Source organism: Rhinatrema bivittatum, chromosome 3, assembly GCF_901001135.1.
Source record: "Rhinatrema bivittatum chromosome 3, aRhiBiv1.1, whole genome shotgun sequence".
Taxonomy (NCBI): Eukaryota; Metazoa; Chordata; class Amphibia; order Gymnophiona; family Rhinatrematidae; genus Rhinatrema; species Rhinatrema bivittatum.
Window position 1 is genome coordinate 250,376,154 of NC_042617.1, and position 15,935 is coordinate 250,392,088.

At 47.7% G+C, this 15,935-nt stretch overlaps 2 protein-coding genes across 2 annotated transcripts in view; both read right to left on the bottom strand.

Annotated features, from left to right (window-relative positions):
* Window positions 1–408: 408 nt before the first annotated feature.
* Window positions 409–2,692, bottom strand: LOC115087344 (zinc finger protein 501-like; the record flags this gene model as incomplete). The annotated part of the gene is made up of 1 exon (XM_029594446.1): window positions 409–2,692. A coding segment is annotated over one exon (1,164 nt), but the record flags the coding sequence as incomplete, so codon positions are not given.
* LOC115087343 (zinc finger protein 135-like) overlaps window positions 2,667–15,935 on the bottom strand; it is a 77,896-nt gene continuing 64,627 nt past the window's right edge. The window contains exons 8-9 of the mRNA XM_029594445.1: window positions 2,965–3,323; window positions 2,667–2,797 (exon numbers count right to left, since the gene is read on the bottom strand). Of these exons, the coding sequence (XP_029450305.1) occupies window positions 2,792–2,797; window positions 2,965–3,323 (365 nt within the window). The 3' untranslated portion in view covers window positions 2,667–2,791. The remainder of the gene's footprint in view (window positions 2,798–2,964; window positions 3,324–15,935) is intronic.

Below are 15,935 nucleotides of genomic sequence, written 5' to 3' on the forward strand. Positions count from 1 at the left end.
GTGGGCCCTTGGAGACGGAGTCTTGAAGGAGTCCTAGGTCGAGTGCCAGAGGGTTGTCGCTCACCAGTCCGAAGTCGTGCACCAGAGAATCACCGCTTGCCAATCCAAAGTCAGGAACCAGAGAATCACCGTAAGCCAATCCGAAGTCAGGAACCAGAGAATCACCATAAGCCAATCCGAAGTCAGGAACCAGGAACACCAAGACGGAACAGGAACCAGAGTCCAAGCGCAGGGAATTCACCAAAGCAAGCAGACTAGACAGCGAGGAAGAACGTTGCCAAGTCACTGGATGAGCAGAGGAAGTTGCCTTTTATACTTCCTCTGCCCTGGCTGATAGAGAACAGGTGAGACCATTTAGAGGGATGGGTCCCTTTAATTCTGTGGAGGGGGCGTGGCCTCGAGCTGAAGCATGGCGGCGGCCATTTTGGATTTCTCCCGCGGAAGGGAGACGCCGCTGGGGGGAAGCAGGACGGCTTCCCCTGCAACGGGCAGCGCTGGAGGCCAGGCGGGCGCAATGGTCCAAGTCGGAGCCCTCCTCCGGGGCTCCCGTGGCGCCGCGAAAACAGGTAGGGGGCCGCGGTCGTGGGGCGCCACGGCCGCGGAGCACAACACCTTCTTCTGGACTTAATAGGGTATAATTTTTAAAGGCAACATATTAAGGTGTGATTGAAAATTCTTCTAACAGGCCAGTGGCACCCAATATAATTGGGTCTATTTCTAAATCTTTCTGTCATGTATTCTTGGTCTCTGATTTCATCTCTTGACGTTTAAGGATCTTCATTTTATTCATATGTTTCACAGAATAGTTGCTAGGTTTTGACATCTTCATCAGCAATGCCATTCTTTTCTTTTCCTCATTCATTATGATATCTGGTTTTCCAGCACTGATCTTCCTGGTAGTGAGAATAGGTATGTCCCTGGTGATCACAATTTCTTCATTATCTTCTGTTTTAATAGGGTTATGTGTTCCTGGTAGGTTTTTCTTTTTTTGTACATCAATGTTATAATGTTTACAGTTTCTAATGAATAAGACATGCCACCTTGCTGTGCTTTCTGTATACAGCCTTTCTGGCATCAGCACTTCACATCCAGTGATGATATGTAACCATTTACAGTTCTGTATTTCAGAATCTGTATTTGTCCTTTTTACCAATCTTTTCTATGCTGGCTGTGAACAATCTAGTCTGTAATGTACTATATTGATTCTGCAATTATCAGTCTTGAATTTACAAGTCTGAGTTCAACTTCTCTCTGATATGTATTCTTTCATGTTTTCTTAGAGCGGATTTGCTACTGTAGCATTTATTACAGTCAAAACAATTAAATGGTTTCTCTCCTGTGTGTACCATTTCATGCAATCGAAGGCCACCTTTCTGATTGAAACATTTGTCACATTCAGAACATTTAAATGGCTTTTCTCCAGTGTGAATTCTTTCGTGTTGTCTTTGGTTATTTTGCTGGCTGAATCTTTTATCACATTCAGAACATTTAAATGGTTTTTCCCCAGTGTGCACTCTTTCATGTACTATTAATTCTGATTTTTTTCTGAAACATTTATCACATTCAGAACATTTAAAAGTTTTTCTACACTATGCATTTTTTTATGGTTCATTAGACCACATTTATTGCTGAAACGTTTATCACATTCAGAACATTTAAACAGTTTTTCTCCAATATGCATATTTTTATGTTTCCTGAAGTCATATTTATTACTGAAGCTTTTTTCACATTCAGCACATTTAAACCGTTTCTCTCCAGAGTGTATTCTTTCATGTCTTCTTAAATCATATTTATTTTGAAAGCATTTAGCACATTCACAACATGTAAATGGTTTATTTCCTGTGTGGGTCATTTCATGGCGAAGGAAACTGCCTTTATAACCAAAACATTTCTCACATTCAGAACATTTATATGGTTTCTCTCCAGTGTGGCTTCTTTCATGAATTATTAGGTCTGATTTTTTAATGAACTGTTTATCACATTCAAAACATTTAAATTGTTTATCTGTCTTGTGGGTCATTTCATGGTGTTGAAGGCTTCCTTTATGATTGAAATATTTATAACATTTATAACATTTAAATAGGTTGTCTCCTAAGTGAGTAAGTTTATGCTTTCTCAGTTTGTCTTTTCGACAAAAGCATTTATCACATTCAGAACATTTAAATGGTTTTTCTCCAGTGTGTGCCATTTCATGCACTCGCAAAGCTATTTTGTGCCTAAAAGTTTTATCACATTCAGAACATTTAAACTGTTTCTCCCCAGTGTGTGTCATTTCATGCATTCGCAAACCAGCTTTGTGCCTAAAACTTTTATCGCATTCAGAACATTTAAATTTTTTCTCTATCATGTGTATCATTGCATGCGATCGCAGGCCAGCTTTACTACTGAAACATTTATCACATCTAGAACAATTAAATGGTTTCTCTCCAGTATGGATTCTTTCATGTATTTTTACATCATATTTTTGTCTGAAACATTTATCACATTGAGGACATCTAAATGGTTTTTCACCAGTGTGGATTCTTTCATGTTTTCTTAGATCAGATTTCTGAGTAAAGCTTCTTTCACATTCAGAACATTTAAAAGTTTTCTTTCCTAAGTGAAATTTTTGATGAATTGAAAGTTGTGATCTGTTTGTAAAATACTTTTCACACTCAGTACACTTGAAGGCTTGTCTGTTCTGTTCAACTTTTTATGTTCTCTCAGACTTGACTTCTTATTAAATCTTTCTTCACCAGCGGTACACTGAAATGTGTTTCCTCTTGAGTGAATTCTTACATGTCTTTCCAACTCAGCTCTGCAGGGAAAGCATTTTTCACACTGAGTACAGTTTAATGATTTCTTTTGCATATGAATTTTTCTGTGTGCTATAAGCTGTGATTTCTTAAAGGCTCTTTTTTCCCCTTCCGCTCCTACAATTATTTTCTCAGTTTCATGAAATTCATTAAAACAAGTATGACTTGCCTTCTCAGTGAATTTGTTCCCATATTCAATCTTTTCTTGGTGCTCAGAAGAATGAGAATTTGTGGTGAAGGTTTCCCAAACTTCAGTACTTTTAAACAATCTCTCTCCTTCATTGAGTCTCAGAGTTTCTACAAGATTTAAGCAGTGGTTGGAATTTCTTTCTTGATCAGAACATGTGTTTGGTTTCTCTCTCTTCTGAGCATTTTCTTCCACACTGGATGGTGTTACTCTACTGATACTACCTTCACAGTCAGCTGAAGGATCTAGGCTCCCTCTTGTGGAGTCTCTGGGTTCCCATTCCTCCCTCTGTTGACCATCACACATTTTCTGAACCTTAATAATGTTCCCAAATCCATCATCTGTTGGATAAAGATAGCAGTATGCTTATTAATGATAAAATATGGAGCAGAACATATACAGGGAAATATTCCATACGATTATTTGAAGGTATTTGCTCAGGTAAGGCTCCATATGACATTTAACAGGAAGTGATATTGCTTGTGGATAGGAACAAGAGAGCAAAAGCAAACGAACAGAGGGAAATGGACCATGCCTGATTTCATCCCGCTGATTTTGTGCATCTCATCCTCACCTCCCAGTCTGTGGTGTTTCCCTTCACTTTCATTACAGTCACTAACCAAAAGTTCTGCAACACCCTGCTGGAGACCTGGGATTCATTCTGAACCTCAAAGCAGTCAGCTTAAGATAACTGAATTCTAATGGCATAATGGCATAAATGTAACTCAAAGCTAAAAACATTCTGCTTTTATATGTAGAGCCCAATATTCAGCAATACTTACCTGGATAAGTATTCTCTAGCAAGTAGACAGATAGACTCAGAACAAGTGGGATGTACCAAAGCTATTCCTGGATAGGGTGGGAAGCTGCCTGCGGTCCCGTCAACACCACATTTGCAAGGGCTGCATCCTCCTGGGCCTGCACATCCAGACGATAAAACCTGGAAAGGAGGACCATGTTGCAGTTCGGCAGATATCGATGGGAGACAACAATCTAACCTCCGCCCATGACACTGCCTGAACCCTAGTGGAATGAGCCCTAACCTGAGTAGGCAATGGATTTTCAGCATCCACATACGCAGCTGTGACCACCTCCTTAATCCAGCAAGCTATCGGGTCGATACAGTAAGGCCGCGTTAGAAAGAGTGCGGCAGTGCCGGGTGCACCCTCGTTTGCCGCACGCACAGTTCTGATCACATACCGCTCGATACTCTATTTAAATTGCTTGCAAATGCAAGCCGCGTCTGCAAAGCGTTAGGCGAAGCGTTAGGCCCGCGCAACCCATTTTACTGTATAGGCGCTTAATACAGCGCCTATACAGTATCCTGGGTGCGCTGGTACCTGTCATTTCAAATGACATTTGAAATGACAGGCACCAGGAAGTGGAATCCCAACTGTTAAACCCATGAAAACCTAAAAACCGAAAATCCCCTCCTCCCGAAGCGGCTTGACATGTGCCAACTTACCTTTTGTTGCTTTTCCAGCCCCTTCCCCTTCTCTGCCGCCCTCCGGAGGGGGCAGCCGGCGGCGAAAGCGGCTCACAAGCGGTCCCCCCCGCACAGGTCCCAGTTCTCCTGGCTCGCACAGCAACAGCAATACAACAGCTAGGGCTCCATCACCCCAATCCTTCCTTCCTTCCTGGCTCGGCCAAATTGTGAAGCGGCTTGCAGTGTTCCTCCCCCCCCGCACAGGTCCCAGGTTCTCCTGGCTCGGCGTGAGGTGAGAGCCCACTGTTCTGGCCCTCTCCGGCACGAGCGGAGCGAAGCGTTCTTTCATTGGCCGGAGCGCCCGTCGATTTGGGCGCTCCAGCCAATGAAAGCACATAGACGGGCGCGCATGACGTCACGGCGTGCGTCACACGCGCCCGTCTATGTGCTTTCATTGGCTGGAGGGCGCTCCGGCCAACGAAAGAACGCTTCGCTCCACTCGTGCCGGAGAGGGCACAGAACAGTGGGCTCTCACCTCACGCCGAGCCAGGAGAACCGGGACCTGCGCGGGGGGGGGGCGCTGCAAGCCACTTCACAATTTGGCCGAGCCAGGAAGGAAGGAAGGATTGGGGTGGATGGAGCCCTAGCTTTTGTACTGCTGTTGCTATTGCCGAGCCAGGAGAACCGGGACCTGCGCGGGGGGGACCGCTGCGAGCCGCTTTCGCTGGCAGCTGCCCCCTCCGGAGGGCGGCAGAGAAGGGAAGGGGCTGAAAAGCAACAAAAGGTAAGAAAACAACAAAAAGTAATGTCGAGTCGCTTCGGGAGGAGGGGAGGAGGGGATTTTAGGTTTTTAGAGGTTTCCTTTTGGGGGAAAGTTTGCCGTCTACCATTACCCCTGCCTCTAACGCAGGGGTAAGGGTAGGCGGTAAGTTAGCAGGTTAAACGCAGGGCAAAATGGAAGGGTAAAATAGCAATAGTCGGGGCGCGCGTTACTGTATGGGAGGGAATAGCTAATTCGATCGTTTACATCTGATATACATGCCGCATGCGGAAGGGGTTATCCGAGGATTTAAAGAGGCGGTAAGGATGGGTTAAAGGGGATAGTGTATCGCAGGAAGGGCTAACGCGGCCGGAAAGTGAGTAGAAAGTGGGTAAGGAGCGGGGTAACTGCGGCCCCACTTTACTGGATCGGCCTGTATGTTAGCCCGCAAAATTGGTTTGCCCTGCTTCCTTCCATCATGAAGGACAAATAGGTGATCCGTCTTTCAGAAAGGTTCAGAAACCTCCAGATACTGCACGATAAGTCTCTTGACATCCAAGGAACGCAGGAGGTGATATTCCTCTGCATTCCTCTGCATTCCCGACCTTATCCAGGGATGGCAAGGAAATGGATTGTTTCAAATGAAACTCCAAGACCACCTTAGGCAAGAAGGATGGAATAGTACACAGCTGTAACGCCCCCGGAGTCACCCGAAGGAATGGCTTCCAGCAAGACAAGGCCCTACAGCTTGGAAATTTGACAAGTAGAATGTATAGCCACCAGGAACACTTCAATGTCTTCAATGTCAATAACCGTAAAGACTGCTCAGTGACTGGAACATAGGGCCCGCTAAAAAGTCCAGCATCAATTAAGACTCCACAAGGAAACCAGTAACATCAAGGAAGGCCAACGATGCTTTACTCGCTTCAAAAAATGGCCCATATCAGGATGAGACAATAAGGAAACACCATTCACTGGGCCTCAAAGCAGGCAAGAGCTGCAGCCTGTACCCTCAAGGAATTAAGGACCAATCCTTTATTCAACCAATCCTGCAAAAAATCCAGAATGAGCAGGATCTTAACTGAACAAGGAAGAATACCGTATTCCTCGCACCAGGCCTCAAACATTCTCCAAACCTGCACATAGGTTAAGGACATGGAGAACTTCCGAGCGTGGATTAAGGTGGCAATCACCGCAGAAGAATATCCACGCTTCAAAAGATGAGCCCTCTCAAGGGCCAAACTGTAATACAGAACTAAGTCAGATCCTCATGAAGAACCAATCCCTGCTGTAACAGATCCATGTGTGGTGGAAGACGAAGGGAAGTCTTCACTAGGAGTCTCCGCAGATCCACATATCATGGACACCTGGGCCAATCCAGTGCCATCAGGAGTACCAGCCCCCTGTGGCCTTTCGATCTTGTGAATTATCCTGCCCAACAAGGGCCACGGAGCAAAGGCATAAAAGCAACTCATCTTCTGGTCAGACCTGTACGACAGCATCTATGCCCAGGAACAATGGATCTCTCCTGCAACTGAAGAATCGAGGAACCTTTGCATTGTGAGAAGTCACCAGCAAGTCTAAGAATGGAATGCCTTGGCAGATGACACCCATTCTCCCGGGTGCAGACTCTCCCTGCTGAGAAAGTCTGCTCTTACTTTGTCTTTTCCTGCAATGTGAGAGGCCGAGATCATCTGTAAATGTCCTACCATTCATTCCATTAGTTGGACTATTTCCAGCGACAGTTGCTAACTCTTGGTTCCTCCCTGGTGACTGACGTAGGCCTCCATCGTCTCGTTGTCCAACAGCACGCAGACCACTCGACCCTGCAGCCTGTGCTGAATTGCAAGCATGCCAACTGGACCACCTGGGCTTCTAGGCGATTGATGTTCCAGAAGGACTCCTTGGCATTCCAATGTCCATGGGCTGTCAGCTCCTGACAGTGAGCTCCCCAAACCCTGGAGACTCACATCTGTCGTGAGTACCAACCAATTTGGGGAGGACAAAGAAACTCCCTTGCTCAGATGAGTCTCCTACATTAACCACTAGAGGTGAGAGTTTTCCATCGGCAAGTGGAGCCGAACCGAATAGTCCTGAGACTGTAAGTTCCAATGAGACAGCAGTGAGAGCTGAAGACAACGGATATGTGCCCGTGCCCACGGCACCACTTCCAGGATTGCCATCATCAAATCATACACCTGTAGATAGCACCACACTGTCGGGCGTATAGTGCTCACCAACTGATGCACCTATGACATCAATTTCCAAATACAAACTTCCGGCAGGAAAATCTTGCCCTGCTTCATGTCAAATCGGACACCCAAATACTCCAACGACTGAGACAGCTGAAGACTGCTGTTGGCCAGGTTCACCACCCAACTGAGCTCCTGCAAGAAGATCACCGTGTTGGTTACCAGGGCTGCTCTCTTCCTGAGAGTTGGCACGAATCAGCCAGTCATCCAAGTATGGGTGCACCGAGATCCCATCTCTTCTCAACACTGCTGCTACTACCACCATAACCTTGGAAAACATTTTGGGGGCAGTGGCTAGACCAAAGGGCAGCGCCTGAAACTGATAATAACGCCTCAACACCGCAAAATGCAGAAAACGGTATTCCAAATGGATGGCAATATGAAGGTAGGCCTCGGACAGGAACTCCCCCAACTGCACAGCCACTATCACAGCCCATAAGGTTTTGATGCGAAAATGAGTCACTCCAAATGACGGTTGACACTTTTGAGATCCAGGAGGGGATGAAAGGAACCCTCCTTCTTGGGCACAACAAAATAAATGGAATATTGGCCCCTATTTTCTTGACACGTAAGCAGAGGAACCACAGCCCTCAGCCTGAGGAGCCTTAGAAGTATAGGCTCCACTGCCTGCTTCTTCTGCGAGGTGTGGCAACGAGACACCATGAACACATCCCGAGGAATACTGCGAAACTCCAGTGTGTAACCCTATCGTATCACCTCCAGGACCCACTGATCTGATGTGATCTCGACCCATCTCTGAACAAGAGAGAGAAGCGTCCCCCTATCTCTTGCTCCCAAAGGTGGATCAGCAAACCTTTATTGGGAAGCTCGGGAAGATCTGCCACCTGAGTCTGCTCCTGTCCTGGGCAGTCTGGAATTAAAGTATTGCGCTGGTGGACCCTTGGACCGAGGGGGAGTTGAAGCTACCTGTGGGGAGGAGCCCCATAGTCCCCACTGTCAGTAGGCGAGGCTGATGATAGGCAGAGACCCCTCTGGAGCTTCACCACTACCAGTCCACGTTCCCCTCACGTTGAGCCCTTGGGTTCTGGGACCAGCTGGACTTATGTGGAGTCTCTGTGATGATGGAAGTCCAGGAGAAGGAGAGGTGCTGGAGAGTAGGCACTGCACTAGATCGGGCAGTGAAGTACGAGGGATGGCTCCAGGTGAGGGAAAAGGCAGGCAGCAAAACTTGTGGTCGGATTCCAAGGAGGGGTCGAGGCAAGTGGTGAAACTCGTGGTCAGATTCCAGACAAGGGTTGAGGCAGGCGGCGAGACTCGTAGTCAGTATCCGGTCCGAAGTCAAAAGTCAAGGCAGTCCAAGGAGCTCAGGAACTCATTGCAGAAGGCAAGGAGCGAGGTGACCTGTTGCCAAGGCATCTGCTGGAGGCAGGGAGCTGACTTAAATAGTCCCAGAGCAGTGGCATCCGAGGAAAGGGCCGCAGACATTTTCCCGCTGCAGGCCCTTTAAAATCGGAAGAGAGGCGTGCGTGCTCGCCTACGAGGAGGCCCGGGTGCAGGAGAGTCGGCAGTGTCCCAGCCGTGAGGCAACAAGGAGGCAGCAGTGGCACACAGCCGCGAAGAAGGAGGCCGTGATGAGGAGCTGGTGGCATGGGGCGCGGAGATGGCAGCAAGAGCCGGAGACTCAGGACTGTGGAGAAAGGCGGCAGTGGTTCCCCACCATTACTTAGACCACGGGTTCCTGCTCTAAGCCCCCCTCCTGAGGGTTTCAGCTTTCTGGGATGAGAGGCATGAATTGCTTGATTAGGATTTTATCCAAAATACTGGAGGCCGGCTCCCAAGTGTTCTCCTCTGGGCCGTATCCTTCCCAAGCAAAGAGGTACTTCCACCTACGGCCGCATCTTCTTACATCCAGGGCCTCCCGTACTTGATACATGGTATCAGACTACGAAGCAATTTCCTGTGGCTGGGGTGACTTTTGAGAGGGCCATGAGAGTATCAGCGGTTTGAGGAGGGTGACGTGGAAGACGTTATGAATACCTAAAGAATTAGGTAAGCGTAGCTGGTAGGTTACGGGCCCCATCTATTTGATAATGGAAAAAAGGCCAGTGTATCTAGGTGCTAGGCACATAGATGGCATCCTAAGACGGATGTGGCGCGTACTGAGCCAAACTTTGTCTCCAGGTCTTAAATGAGGCGCTGGTCTCTGATAGGCATCTGCCAATCTCTTGAACTGAGCGGCTGCCTTTTGTAACAACTCAGAAGTGCAAATCCAAAATTTCTGAAGTTCCATGGCTGGAGATGGAATGTTGAGAAGAATTGGTAATGGAAGTAAGGGCTGCCTTCCGTATACGATTTGGAACAGTGATGAACCCATAGAGGTGCAGAAATGGGAGTTATGTGAGAACTCCTTCCAGGGTAAAAGATTGGCCCAGTTATCCTGCTGATCATTGGTATAGGACCAGAGGAAGGTCTTTAAGAAGTGGTTGGTTCATTCAGACTGATCATTGGCTTGCAGATGATATGCAGTAGTAAAGTCCAGTGTTATATTAAACTTTTTACACAACAATTGCCAAAAGCAGGCAGTGAACTGAGAACCTTTGTCGGAGACCACATGCTGAGGCAACCCATGAAGACGGAACACATGCTGAGAGAAGAGTTGGGCAAATTTGGAAGCTGTAGGAAGGCCTGGTAATGGGACAAAATGGGCCATTTTAGAAAAGCGGTTAATCACGACCCAAATAATAGAGTTGTCGTTAAAAAGAGGGAGGTCCACCAGAAAATCGGTGGACAAGTGGGTCCAGGGTTCCCTGGCTATAACAGCCCTCATGGTCATCCCGTCAATGATTTCTGCTGTGCACAGGTGGGACAAGAATCCACAAAGTCTCGGATATTGTGTCTCATTTGGGGCCACCAATAGTATCGTTGAAGGAGATCGAGAGTCCGAGCCCGGCCAGGGTGACCTGCCACACGGGAGTCGTGGGACTATTCCAAAACCTTTTCATGGAGACTGTGGGGAATGATTGTCTTCCCTGGATGAACAGTCTGTGAAATGGACAAGAAGATTCGTTCTGGATTTATTTAATTTATTTATTTAAGGCTTTTATATACCGACTTTCTTGATACAAATCAAATCAACTCGGTTTACATCGAACAAGCAGTAACTATAAACAACCAATAACAAGAGACAATTTGAAAGGAGTATAAAGTTACATTATAACAAGGATAAGTTAACTTGGAGTAGGAAATAAGAGAGGGCACGAAGAGAAGGTAAAATATACAATGGAGTATATGAGGGAGGCAAGGAGCAGTCCTCATAATAACTTTTAAACGTCCTTATAGTAGTAATTTGTATACATGATTTAGAGCTTGTTTATATGCATAATTGCTAGAATAGATTAAAATCAGACTGTTGGGTTAGTGTGGGGGAAGGCTCGGCAGAACAGCCATGTCTTTATCCATCATGTCTTTATCCATCATGGATCTATGATGTGCTGTGGTTCTCCAGGAAGATCCTCCGGCAGAAAAGAGGATGATAAAGCATCAGCCTCGCATTCTTGATCGCTGGATGGAATCTCAAGTCGAAATTGAAGCGGGTGAAGAAGAGGGACCAGCAGGCCTGCCGGGCATTCAAGCATTGAGCGTGTTGCAGGTGTTCGAGATTCTTATGATCTGTGTTGCGTGCCCTCCAGCCACTGGCGCCATTCCTTGAGGGCTAACTTGATAGTAAGAAGTTCCCTGTCACCTATCCTGTAGTTGCATTCAGCAGAAGAGAACTTTCAGGAAAAAAAAGAACACAGATGTAGGGACCCCAACCACTACCGAGGATGCTTCCATCTCTAGGATGAAAGGGCGATTAGGGTCTGGATAGTGTAAGCAGGATTCCTGTAGAAATGCTTCCTTCAGGCCCTGAAAGGAGGCCACAGCCTCGGGGGTCCAGTTCTTATCATCGGCTCCCTAGCGTGTGAGGGCTGTAAGGGGAGCTGCAATCAGGAAATAATTAGGCATAAAATGTCGGTATTAATTGGCGAACTCCAAAAACCTTTGGACAGCCCGCAATCCAGTTGATTGGGGCCAGTCACGGATGCTTTTCAGTTTGCTTGGATCCATGGAGAAACCACGGGTGAAAACTATGTACCCCAGAAAGGAAAGGCTCGCTTTTTCAAACAGGCATTTGTTCAGTTTGGCATATAGGTGATGCTCCTGGAGGTGTTGCAAAACTTGGTGGACATCACGGCGATGAAATGAAAGGTCCTTGGAAAATATAAGGATGTCGTTCAGATACACCACGACTCTGTTATAGAGGAGATCATGGAAGATCTTGTTCATTTTTTGGAAGACCATCAGGGCATTACACAACCCGAAGGGCCTAACAAGGTATTCATAGTGCCCACCCTTCTTCGTCATGAAGAAGAATCCTGCTCCGGCAGGAGAAGTAGCTGGTCGGATGAATCCCTTCGAGGTTCTCCCGGATATAGTCCAACATAGCCTTGGTTTCCAGAATGGATAGCAGGTAGACCCTACCATGTGGAGGATTGGTACATGGTAGCAGATCGATGGCGCAGTCAAAGTCTTGGTGGGGTGATAGAATATCCACTCTGACCTTAGAGAAAACATCTAAAAAGTCTGCGTAAGGAGCAGGGATCTCGTGTGCTGAGGATGCCAGTGAGAGTTACGAGGGTGCTATAACTCTTTTCAGGCAGGACTGGTGACAATGAGGGCCCCACCGAGAGTTCAAGAGAAGCCCAGTCGAACTGAGGAGAGTGGAGTTATAACCACAGCAGTCCTAAGATCATAGGATGAATGGACTTGTCGATCACGTGAAATTCGATCTCTTTCACATGTAACACCCCGATAGTCACAGTGACCGGAACCATAGTTAAGGTAACCCTCCTGGGCAATGGATCACCTTGGATTAAAGATATGATGAGTGGCAAGTCTTTTGGAACAATTGGAATATGTAGGTAGTCCACCAGAGACTTCATGAGGAAATTCCCATGCCCCCGAGTCCACAAGGGTTAAGGCTGGGAAGCTTTGATGGGCCAGCAAGATGGTCACAGAGAGGGTTAGTAGGGGAGCTGAGTAGAGAAGCCTAGGGACACCCCCCCCCCCCATTGCAGTATAGGCAAAGGCCAGCCTGTTGTCTCCATAGGCACTCTTCAGGAGTGAGACGGTCACGGCTCAATTGCATAGGTTCCTTGGTCGGATTGGCAGAGGGAGACCTCGAGGTGGTAGCTAGGATTGGAGTAGGTGAACGAGGCCTGGTATTAGCGGATCTACAGGGGGTCCGGAACTCCCGGGCGTGCTCCTGAAGGCACTGATCGATCCTCCCGGCCAGGTCAATAAGGTCCTCTAAGAAGTCAGGCGATCACAAGCTGCTAATTCATCCTTGATACGGATAGAAATCCCTTCCAAGAAAATGATGTGTAAACAGTCCTCCCATCAGCATAGTCTGTCAGAGAATGGTTCCCCTGACGAAGGTGCAGGAGATCCACTTTAGATGTTGCTAGTCGCCCAGGGTCATTGAAGACTCTTTTGAAGGAGGAGATGAAATAGGATAAGACCTGCAGGAGTGGGTCAGAACATTCCCAAAGCAAAGAAACCCAAGCCAGAGCCTTGCCATCAAGGCGAGAGAGAATAAAAGTATCCTTGGTATTGTCTTCTGAAAAAAGAGCTAGCTGGAGAGAGAAGTGCGTAAAGCACTGATTTATAAACCCTCGACACTGTTTAGGATCTCCGTCATATTGCAGGGGCGCCAGTAAGGGTACTGAAGGGCGCGGAGGTATCACTGGGGTCGGTGGAGTCGCCACTAGAACAGACGGGGCAGCCTGGTTTGCCATAGCATCCAGCCGGGCATTGAGGCATTCAATGGAGGTCGCCAGAGCCTCTAGGCAGCGCTACTGCTCCTGAATCTTATGAGTGAGTCCAGAAATGGCCTGAAGTGCTGAAGCCTCTGCCGAATCCATAGCCTTGGCAAACTGTTGTGCTGGTGGACCCTTGGAATGAGGGGGAGTTGAAGATACCTGTGGGGAGGAGCCCCATTGGTCCCCACCGTCAGTAGGCGAGGCTGATGACAGGCAGAGATTCCTCTGGGGCTTCACCACTACCAGCCCACATTCCCGTCAGGATCAGCCCTCGAGTACCGGGGCCGGCTGGACTTACGTGGGGGTCTCTGTGATGATGGAGGTCCAGGAGAAGGAGAGGTATTGGAGAGTAGGCGCCATACTAGATCGGGCAGCGAAGTACGAGGGCAGGCTCCAGGCGAGGGACAAGGCAGGTGGTGAAACTCGTGGTCAGATTCCAGCAGGGGTCGAGGCAGTCATTATCCGGTCCAATGTCAAAAGCCAAGGCAGTCCAAGGAACTCAGGAACTCACTGAAGAATGCAAGGAGCGAGGTGACCTGTTGCCAAAGCGTCTGCTGGAGGCAGGGACCTGACTTATATAGTCCCACAGCGGTGACATCCGAGGAAGGAGCCGCAGGCATTTTCCCGCCACGGGCCCTTTAATTCCAGAAGAGAGGTGCACACGCACGCCTATGAGGCCCAGGTGCTGGAGAGTCGGCAGTGTCCCAGCCGCGAGGCAACATGGCATCAGCAGAGGTGCACAGCCGTGAAGGAGGAGAGCATGATGAGGATCCGGCAGCACAGGGGCATGGAGACGGCAGCGACAGCCAGTCTCAGTGCTTTGGAGAACAGCAGTGGTGGCTCTCCGCCATTACCAGGAGGCCCGGGTAATGTGAGGCCAACTGCAGGTTCCTGCAATCGGCGAGGGTAACAGAAAGGACTGAGACCTATAGAAAGGCCGAATCCTCTGAAAGGTCGACACTCTGTAAGGACAAAACTGCCTGGAACCCTGGAAACTATAGTCATAGCAGAGGTGCTGCAAATGCTTCTTATCCTCCGGTAACTGGAGAACTGGAGATTCACCCCACTTACTGGCCAGCCTCTCAAACTCACTCCTAAACAAGAGCGAGCCTTTAAAAGGCATTTTCGTAAGCTTTGGAGGCTGCATCAGCTGACCAATTTTGCAACCATAGTTGATGCCATTGCCGCTACCACCGAACCCACTCCTTTGGCTGAGGTATGGACCAAATCGCAACCCGCATCTGCTGAAAAGGCAGCAGCAGGCTCCATAACTGCTCTGGAATTCACCCCAGAATCATCAACTTCCTGAGAGAGAAGCAGACAAGAAAGTGCCACAAGAGTGCAACAGTAAGCAATCTGTAAAGGCATTGCCACTGCTTCAAAGGCTTGCTTAAGGATAGACTCAGTCTGTCTATCATGCACATCCTTCAAGGCCGCTCTTCCTTCCACTGGGATAGTCATCTACTTAGACACAGCACAGACCAGCACATCTACTTTGGGAAGATGTAAACGCTCTCTCACAACTGGATCTAGGGGGTACAGACTTTCCAATGTCTGAACCCCTTTGAAATTTGTCTCCGGGGTGTCCCATTCAAGATCAATCATAGAAACATAGAAATGACGGCAGAAGAAGACCAATAGGTCACATCCAGTCTGCCCAGCAAGCTTTCACACTTATTTTCTCATACTTATCTGTTACTCCGACCGCTGAGTTCATGGCCCTTATTGGTAGCTTTTGATTCTAATTTGCTTCCACCCCCGCCAATGATGCAGAGAGCAGTGTTGGAGCTGTATCAAAATGAAGTATAAGGCTTAATGTTTGAGGGTAGTAACCGTCGTATCGAGCAAGTTATCCAGATGTTTGTATACTCATACTGCTCAGATCAATACCTTGTTAGATGTTGGCTGGATGTAAATCCTATTTCTTCATTCCCCCCTGCCGTTGCAAGCTACTTCGACGCTTATTTGTTTACCCAGACTGTGCAATTCATTCCTTGTTGGTTGTTGTCTGAATATGCATCCTCTTTTCTTCATTCCCCCTACCTTTGAAGCAGTGAGCTGTGCTGGATATGCTTTCCAAGTCGGGGTAGTAACCGTCGCAACAAGAAAGCTACTCCCACGCTTATTTATTTACCCAGACTGTGCAATTCAGTCCTTGTTGGTTGTTGTCTGAAGGTAAATCCTCTTATCTTCATTCCCCCCTGCCGTTGAAGCAGAGATTTACACTGGATATGCATTGAAAGTGAAGTATCAGGCTTAATTGGTTTGGGGAAGTAACCGCCGCAGCAAGCAAGCTACTCCCACGCTTATTTGTTTACCCAGATGTGCTACCTTGATGGTTGCTGCCTGAATGCAAATCCTCTTTTCCACATTTCCTCTTGCCGTTGAAGCATAGAGCAATGTAGGAGTCTCATTAACCGTGTGAACCTTTATTGAATAAGGGTATTAATCACTAGGTAGTAGCCATCATTCCCGAAAGCCACCCCCATACCTCTTTTCTTCATTCCCATCCCACAGGCTTTATGGATCCACAGTGTTTATCCCACGCCCCTTTGAAATCCTTCACAGTTTTTGTCTTCACCACTTCCTCCAGAAGGGCGTTCCAGGCATCCACCACCCTCTCTGTGAAGAAATACTTCCTGACATTGGTTCTGAGTCTTCCTCCCTGGAGTTTTAAATCATGACCCCTGGTT